This window comes from Triticum dicoccoides, chromosome 7B, assembly GCF_002162155.2.
Source record: "Triticum dicoccoides isolate Atlit2015 ecotype Zavitan chromosome 7B, WEW_v2.0, whole genome shotgun sequence".
NCBI classification, from domain to species: Eukaryota; Viridiplantae; Streptophyta; class Magnoliopsida; order Poales; family Poaceae; genus Triticum; species Triticum dicoccoides.
In genome coordinates this window covers 158,426,423-158,435,462 of record NC_041393.1, presented here as the reverse complement: position 1 = coordinate 158,435,462, position 9,040 = coordinate 158,426,423, and the positions used below count along the sequence as shown (strand labels likewise).

General features: G+C 48.6%; 1 protein-coding gene across 1 annotated transcript; it reads right to left on the bottom strand.

The window, feature by feature from the left end:
• Positions 1-294: 294 nt before the first annotated feature.
• LOC119336498 lies at positions 295-3,287 on the bottom strand. The gene is made up of 2 exons (XM_037608541.1): positions 1,339-3,287; positions 295-666 (listed from the first exon to the last, which is right to left on the bottom strand). The coding sequence occupies exons 1-2, from the start codon at positions 3,166-3,168 to the stop codon at positions 568-570; spliced, it is 1,929 nt and encodes a 642-aa protein (XP_037464438.1). The 5' UTR covers positions 3,169-3,287; the 3' UTR covers positions 295-567.
• Between the last annotated feature and the right edge of the window lie 5,753 nt (positions 3,288-9,040).

Sequence of the window (9,040 nt, the reverse complement as noted above, 5' to 3'; positions counted from 1 at the left end):
TTGCAAGCACCTGCACGAACCTGGAGCAGAGGCAGTGACACGATTAGTGAGCTAATTTAGCTGTCTCAAGTCTGCAGTTACATAAGTGTTTGGCACCCCCACCCCAACTGGGTCTGTTCTATTGAGCAGGTGACCTGATCTGACCATGGTAATCTCTTCTGAACTGCTTGCTACCTGATCCATTCACTTAGCACAGCACAAAATGTTGAACATCAAAAGAAACAATGACTATCAGACTATTAGTATTACTTGTACAGAGAATTAAGCAGTTGGATGCGCATAACAAGGTGCATGTGAATTAGTTATATCACTAAAAAAAACTGTACAATTTCGACATCAATCAAACAGAGGGCCAATCCCATGCATATCAAAACCAGATCTATCGGAAAATCCAATAGATATTGAGTTGCACTACAAAGAGGGCAAATTACAACAAAGGGGAATGAGTCATAGCTGATGCAGTGTCTTGTATACTCGGGCATTGTACAAGGTAAAAGCCAACATGGAAATACAGAGTAAAGGCCCTACGCAAGTATTCTCTTCAACCATGTTTTCTTTCATCCAATGCTAGCTGCTCATCTCCTCTGTATCAGCAAGCACAAACTCTGTGTACAGGTTCTTCAATGCTATCACGACCGTCATAATAAGGGGGCCTAATATTGCACCCTGAAAAAAACACCAAATGGTCATCTCAAAGTGAGTAATGGAAAGATCAACCCTCAGATGCACAATACAACAGAACTATGGTACAGTGGCATGTTCTCAGAGTAGCAGGATGATTCTTTGTGAATTAATGGACAAGCAGATGGTGTCAAAGTATGCATACATACTCCATAAAGAATTAAACAACATAACTGCTTTAGTACAGATCTGTTAGCAAACTATAAGAACATTTACAGTACAATACAGCTAAAGGTGCACAATAATATACGCATAAATGCAGTGCAAGATAGAGCGCAAACTTGTGGAGCAGAAAGATGTGTGGAGTTACATGAACACAGAGGAGAGCAACGGTGCAACTAGCGGGATTAGAAAAATATTTTTGTAGTGTGTATTGACTTGACTAGCCTGATTAGTGCATAAGTTTCTCTACGCTTAATAACTTGGCATGCAGAGGAAGACAGAAAATACTTGTAGCCTACAGTAAAACCTCTTTTAGTTGCATCTAAAAAAAAAAGCCCTAGATTCTAATACCTCCTGATTTATTTATGAAAATACCATATAGGAAAACTCATGCAACTGAACTACAGGAAGTTCATTATCATGGCATATGCAAGTTTAAACTGCGAAATGCACCTAATAACACAAACAAAGATAAGCCTAGAATAATATCCGTACCTCGAGAGCATTGGGAAATAATGTCATGCCACCGATTATGCTAAGGCCAGTCAGATACCCATTGTACCCAGGTATATCCTCCTGAATGACCGTGGTTCCATAATCCATGATCACAAGGTGTATCACTGTAACCATAACCGCGAGAACATATCTCCCTTCCGTCAGCAGTTGCGCTGCGGCAAATATTGAGGACAGCCATGCTGGTAGTATTGGAAAAAGTGCACTGATGATTGTAAACACAGTTGCTGTATACACAAAATGCACCTTAAAGAACTTGAGCAACAGCCATGTCAGGCATCCTTGGAATATAGCAATCTTGGCAGTGGCTAACAAGACACTGCTAATGGCATGGTCTATAACCTCGACGCAACGCTCCTTTACTTGTTTGGACACCGGTAAGAGGTCAATGACCTGCTCCGTTGCCCCGCTACCCTCAACGGTGATGAGGTAGTACAGCACCCACATAAAGACCATCAGCTGTGACACAAAATTGAGCACCTCTGCTGCACCAGAGAGAATGCGGAGAGCAATGGATAGCATCAAATTGGCACTACCACCGAGCACAGAGGTGCCGCTAGATAGCAGACTCTTCGCAATCTCCGTGCCCTGCAAAGCCAGGTCCTTGGCCTTCACTACTAGATCCTCCCTTGTGATTAACAGCTCCCTGAAGAATGAGTCCAGCTCCTTGTAGATCTCCAGCCACTCCCTTCTCTTCACACGCAGCGTAATGGCCTGCAGCTTTAGCGAGTACGGGTGCGGTCCATAAGTGATGAGCTCCTTGCTCTTGGCACCAGATGGGACTGATTGGCTGATCAAGAAGTGCTTGAATCCACTAGTGAAATCAGTAAGGTTGTATTGTACAGCCAATTGGTCTACCTGCTCCCAGACGGTTTCGACGAGCTTCCCTGAGTACTGCTCCACCAAGCCCGGGATGTCATTGTCGTCAAGCAACTTCTTGAGGCCAATCTTTTCGGAGTAGTTGCCATTTTCGACGTGGGACTTGAGGGACATGACGGCGTCCTTGCCCTCGAGTCCGATCTTGTAGGAGAAGAAGAAGCTGCCTCCTAGGAAGCCAGCAATCATGCCAAGCATGAGGCCGACGGCGACGAGGGTCCTGAGGTGGCGGAGGATGCCGCCGGTGAGGAGGAGCCCGCGGGACGAAGGTGTTCGACCGGAGATGCGGGAGGAGGCGGCACGGGGGATGAAAGAGGAGGGCTTGGGAGAGGCGGCGTAGAAGGCGAGGGAGACGCCAAGGAGGAGCAGCGCGGCGGCGGCGCCGAGGCGCTCGAGCAGGAGGAGGAAGAAGAAGGATGAGGCGAGCCAACGCAGGAGGCGCGGGAAGGACGGCGACGGAGGCAGCGGACGGCGCAGCAGCGCGGCGCGCGCGTCGGCGAGGGTGGCCGCGCAGGAGCGCAGAGCGGCGAGCGGGAGCGCGAGCACGGTGGCGCTGAACCCGCCGCGGAGCGGCGGCTCCCAGAAGGCGACGAGCGCGTGCTGCGTCTCGCGGAGCGGGACGGAGCAGAGCAGCGCCCACTGCAGCGGGCGGAGGAAGTCGGCGAGCAGCATGTAGAGGCCGTAGAGCACGAGCAGCGCCGTGGCGAGCCCCGCGTGCGCCATGGCGATGTAGAGCGCCAGGCGCGCGTCCGGCTCCAGGGACAGCCCCTCGGCCTCCGCCGGCGGCGCCGCCTTCTTCCCCGGCGGCGTGGGCGCGGGCTTGGGCGGGTCCTCCGCCTGCTTGGGGCGGCGGACGGAGGCGGAGCGGAACATCTCGGACCAGGGGATGGTGGCCTTGCAGGCCGCCGCCTGGTCGCCGCTGGGCACGAGCGCCATGCGGTCGACGGAATGCGGCGGCGGCGGTGGGGCGTGGGAAACCCTGGCCGCCTCGCCCGCTCCGCTCCGCCCGGCCCCCGCGCCGGAGAGGTGGTGGAATTGGAATCGGGGACGGGGACCGGGAGGGAGGAATGGATTTGGTGGGTGATTAGCGCGGGTGGGGTAACCATAATTGACGATTAATTACTGGGGATTAATTTCTGTCGCCTTTAGGAAGGGGATGGGTGGATTTACCGGTTGCTAACTGGAGGGGCGGGGCGGTGACCATGCGGGGCCCGCGATGTGTAACCACACGTGGCTGCCCGACAGTGAAACGTTGGTTGGTCCGACAGCTGTGTCATGTCTGGTCTTTCTTGAGCTGGAAAACAAAGAAAACAAGTGCTCCTATTGTACTTTTTTTTTGAAGTTTGTCCTTTTTAAAGTTTAATTTAAGTTGACGGAAGGGATTTTTATGGCAATGTAAAATATTTTAAATTCCAAATATGCTAAAATGTGTCGGCAAGGTTGGGTGCGCCTATGGGCTCGTGGACAATAACGACGCTGGTGTCTGCTTTGGGCCTGTGCGTTGGAGTTGGCCTAACAAAGTTTGGAGCATCTGACTAGAACACATCATGCCGACCCTGGATAGCCGAGAGGCCCAATATTGAAAATAGTGGCTCGTAAGCGAGTTGTTGCACGTTCACGAGCACGGCGTTGGTGACGATAGAGATGCATCAGGGGAGCAACACAAGGTCACATCGGTGGGGAGAAGTGGCGTGGTGAGCAGCAACGGGAACACGACGAGATTATGGTAGTGTGGCCGCGTACAATATTGTCATCATCCACAGACGGGTACGCACATATTCCCTTTATTCGTAAATATATGACCTTTTGGTAGTTTAATTCGAGCTGCTGCCTGAGGTGCCAGCGATAAGCCTCTCACGGTAGTTAACATTAACGGGTCTAGATAAGAGATGCTAGTTGTTGGTGCTAAAACTGGCAGATCTCGGTCAGGGGGTGAGGAAGTCCTAGACTAGGGGGGGTCCTCAGACTATCAACCTATCTCTTATGGGCCGGACAGGTGGGCCGCACTACAACTGATGGAAGGTCGAGCTATGGGGCGACCTTGTATCCAGACATGAGATCTTTGGTGCCTTGGTGTGTCCTCCAAGTCAAGTCAAGAAGAATCGGCCTGTTTATTCCATCCTTATAACCAACCATGTGTAACCCTAGTACCTCTGGTGTCTATATAAACCAAAGGGTTTTAGACCGTAGAGGCTAGAACAACAACCATCATACTACTCGCCTAGGGGTTAGTTCATCTAATCTCGTGGTAGATCGACTCTGTAATCATCCTATACACTTAAATATAATCAAGCAGGACGTAGGGTTTTACCTCTTAGAGAGGGCCCGAACCTTGGTAAACACCATGTTCTTCGTCCCTTGATCCCCATTGATCCAAGATCCACAGCTTGGGACCCCCTACCCAAGATCCGCCAGTTTTGACACCGACATTGGTGCTTTCATTGAGAGTTCCGTTGTTGGATCGCCAAAGGATCGATGGCCCACCTGATCATCGAGATGGCATCAACATCGGGGACGTTTTCGTCCCAGGCCAGCTTTTCGCGTTCGGCAACATCGTTCTGCATGCCAACTCGACCGGTCATCTCGACCAGGTCGACAGCTTCGCCCCTGAGCACCAGATCAGGTTATGTAACCTTGAATACGTCCCTGACACTCGGGGCAATATGATCTTATCTGGCTTCTCAACATTGTCAGAGGCGCCCGAAAGTCCCAAAGCTTCGACTTTGAGATCTCTTTCTGACCCAATTCGTGGGTCAACTCTTACCTCGGATCTGGCCTCGGGCCTGGATGTGACATCAGTGTCTGAAGATCGGGAGTCAACCCTTGCCGGACTCACCCCTCTCACCTCATATCCGGCCTCGAGCCAGGACACGACATCGGCGTCCGAAGACTAGGAGTCAGCCCTGGCTGGACTCACCTCTCGCCCCACTATACCAGAGGATGACTCCAAGGAAAACTTAGACGTCGACCCGGGCGGTCTCTCCCTTTTGAGTGAGATGCTAGATCGGATCCAGGCGATGAACATTGTGGACATCCCATCCTTGACCTATGCTCAGTTTGGTCTTGAGGCAGGCCATAGGGAATTTTACGTCCCACCCACCACCTACTTAGTAGCCACTGCCGAAGATTTAACCGACATGCCGGACTACGCCTCTGAGGAGGCCGACGACATGGATGAAGATGTCAAAACTGTCAGATGTTGGGTTCCGGCAGACCCTTAAGGTTTGAACTCTGGGTGCGCACGAAGATCTTCCCCCTACCGATCTACGTCCGGTTGCCTCGCGAGAATCTAAGCTAAACAATGGACAACACGAGGGACACAAGATTTATACTGGTTCAGGCCACCGTTGTGGTGTAACACCCTACTCCAGTGTGTGGTGTGGTGGATTGCCTCAGGGGATGATGATGAACAGTACAAAGGATGAACAGCCTCGCGAGAGGTGTTCTTGAGCTGGTGCGATGAACTGCTTGGATGAGCTCGATCGCCTCTCTATCTAATGAGCTGATACGTCCATTTTGCATCATGCTTTTATATCAATATTTATTGCATTAGGCTATTATTACATATTATATCTCAATACTTATGGCTATTCTCTCTTATTTTACAAGGTTTACCATGAAGAGTGGGAATGCCGGCAGCTGGAATTGTGGCTAGAAAAGGAGCAAACGTCGGAAACCTATTCTGCACAACTCCAAAAGTCCTGAAACTCCACAAAACATCTTTTTGGATTTAATAAGAATTTTTGAGCGAAAGAAATACACCAGGGGGCCCACACCCAGTCCAAGAGAGAGGAGCCCCCCCCCAATAGGGCGCGCCCCCATCTCATGGGCCCCCTGGTGGGCCTCCAGCGTCCATCTTCTGCTATATCAGAGCTTTTACCCTAAAAAAAATCATGGGCAAGCTTACGGGACGAAACTCCGCCGCCACGAGGCGGAACCTTGGCGGAATCAATCTAGGGCTCTGGCGGAGCTGTTCTGTCGGGGACACTTCCCTCCGGGAGGGGGAAATCATCACCAACGATCCTCTCATCGGGAGGGGGTCAATCTCCATCAACATCTTCACCAGCACCATCTCCTCTCAAAACCCTAGTTCATCTCTTGTATCCGATCTTGTATCAAAACCACAAATTGGTACCTGTGGGTTGCTAGTAGTGTTGATTACTCCTTGTAGTTGATGCTAATTGGTTTACTTGGTGGAAGATCATATGTTTAGATCCTTTATGCATATTATTACTCCTTTGATCATGAACATGAATATGCTTTGTGAGTAGTTACGTTTGTTCCTGAGGACATGGGTGAAGTCTTGCTATTAGTAGTCATGTGAATTTGGTATTCGTTCGATATTTTGATGAGATGCATGTTGTCTTTTCCTCTAGTGGTGTTATGTGAACATCGACTACATGACACTTCACCATTATTTGGGCCTAGAGGAAGGAATGGGGAAGTAATAAGTAGATGATGGGTTGCTAGAGTGACAGAAGCTTAAACCCTAGTTTATGCGTTGCTTCGTTAGGGGCTGATATGGATCCATATATTTAATGATGTGGTTAGGTTTACCTTAATACTTCTTTTGTAGTTGCGGACGCTTGCAATAGGGGTTAATCATAAGTGCGATGCTTGTCCAAGTTAGGGCAGTACCCAAGTACCGGTCCACCCACATATCAAATTATCAAAGTACCGAACGCGAATCATATGAACATGATGAAAACTAGCTTGACGATAATTCCCAATGTGTCCTCAGGAGCTCCTTTCTCATTATTAGAAATTGTCCAGACTTATCCTTTGCTACATAAAGGATTGGGCCACCTTGCTGCACTTTATTTACTTGTTACTCGTTGCTATTTATCTTATCACAAAACTATCTATCACCTACAATTTCAGTGCTTGTAGAGAAAACCTTACTGAAAGCTGCTTATCATTTCCTTCTGCTCCTCGTTGGGTTCGACACTCTTACTTATCGAAAGGACTACGATTGATCCCTGATGACCCACAAGTGTAGGGGATCTATTGTGGTCCTTTCGATAAGTAAGAGTGTCAAACCAAACGAGGAGCAGAAGGAAATGATAAGCGGTTTTCAGTAAGGTTTTCTCTGCAAGCACTGAAATTGTAAGTAATAGATAGTTTTGTGATAAGATAAATAGTAACGAGCAAAAAGTAAATAAAGTAAATAAAGTGCAGCAAGTTGGCCCAATCGTTTATGTAGCAAAGGATAAGCCTGGATAAATTCTAATAATGAAGAAGGAGCTCCCGAGGACACATTGGGAATTATCGTCAAGCTAGTTTTCATCACGTTCATAAGATTCGCGTTCGGTACTTTGATAATTTGATATGTGGGTGGACCGGTACTTGGGTACTGCCCTAACTTGGACAAGCATCCCACTTATGATTAACCCCTATTGCAAGCATCCGCAACTACAAAAAGGAGTATTAAGGTAAACCTAACCACATCATTAAACATATGGGTCCATATCAACCCCTAACGAAGCAACGCATAAACTAGGGTTTAAGCTTCTGTCACTCTAGCAACCCATCATCTACTTATTACTTCCCCATGCCTTCCTCTAGGCCCAAATAATGGTGAAGTGTCATGTAGTCGACGTTCACATAACACCACTAGAGGAAAAGACAACATACATCTCATTAAAGTATCGAACGAATACCAAATTCACATGACTACTAATAGCAAGACTTCACCCATGTCCTCAGGAACAAACGTAACTACTCACAAAGCATATTCATGTTCATGATCAGAGGAGTAATAATATGCATAAAGGATCTGAACATATGATCTTCCACCAAGTAAACCAATTAGCATCAACTACAAGGAGTAATCAACACTCTATCAACCCACAGGTACCAATTTGTGGTTTTGATACAAGATTGGATACAAGAGATGAACTAGGGTTTTGAGAGGAGATGGTGCTGGTGAAGATGTTGATGGAGATTGACCCCCTCCCGATGAGAGGATCGTTGGTGATGACGTTGGTGATGATTTCCCCCTCCCGGAGGGAAGTGTCCCCGATAGAACAGCTCCGCCAGAGCCCTAGATTGATTCCGCCAAGGTTCCGCCTCGTGGCGGCGGAGTTTCGTCCCGTAAGCTTGCCCATAATTTTTTCCAAGGTAAAAGTGATGATATAGCAGAAGATGGATGCCGGAGGCCCACCAAGGGGCCCAGGAGATAGGAGGCCGCGCCCTATGGGGGGGCCCTGTCTCCTGGACAGGGTGTGGGGCCCCTGGCCTATTTCTTTCGCTCATAAATTCTTATTAAATCCAAAAAGTTGTTTTGTAGAGTTTCAGGACTTTTGGAGTTGTGCAGAATAGGTTTCCAACGTTTGCTCCTTTTCCAGCCAGAATTCCAGCTGCCGGCATTCCCCCTCTTCATGGTAAACCTTGTAAAATAAGAGAGAATAGCCATAAGTAATGAGATATAATGTGTAATAACAGCCCATAATGCAATAAATATTGATATAAAAGCATGATGCAAAATGGACGTATCAACTCCCCCAAGCTTAGATCAAAATGGCAACGGGGACGGGGATCACCGGGGGACACACCATCATCCCCGCCCCGATCCCCGCTTATACCCGTCCTCGCTAGCCCCGCCAACCTTGGCGGGGGGGGGGGGAAACAATCCCCATCCCCGCTAACAACGGGTACCCGATCCCCATGGGGATCCCTACGGAGACCAACAACAGCAAAACAACAATAAAACAGGAGCACAATTGCACAAACCACAAATTTTTTTGACAGATTCAATCATCATTATAGCAACAAAACAGCAGTACATTGGCATAACAAACCAAAATAA

Coding starts and splice junctions, on each gene's coding strand:
- LOC119336498 (XM_037608541.1), bottom strand. CDS start 3,168: ATGGCGCTCGTGCCCAGCGGCGACCAGGCGGCGGCCTGCAAGGCCACC. Junction 667..1,338: donor TATTTCCCAATGCTCTCGAG/GTACGGATATTA, acceptor TGTTTTTTTCAG/GGTGCAATATTAGGCCCCCT.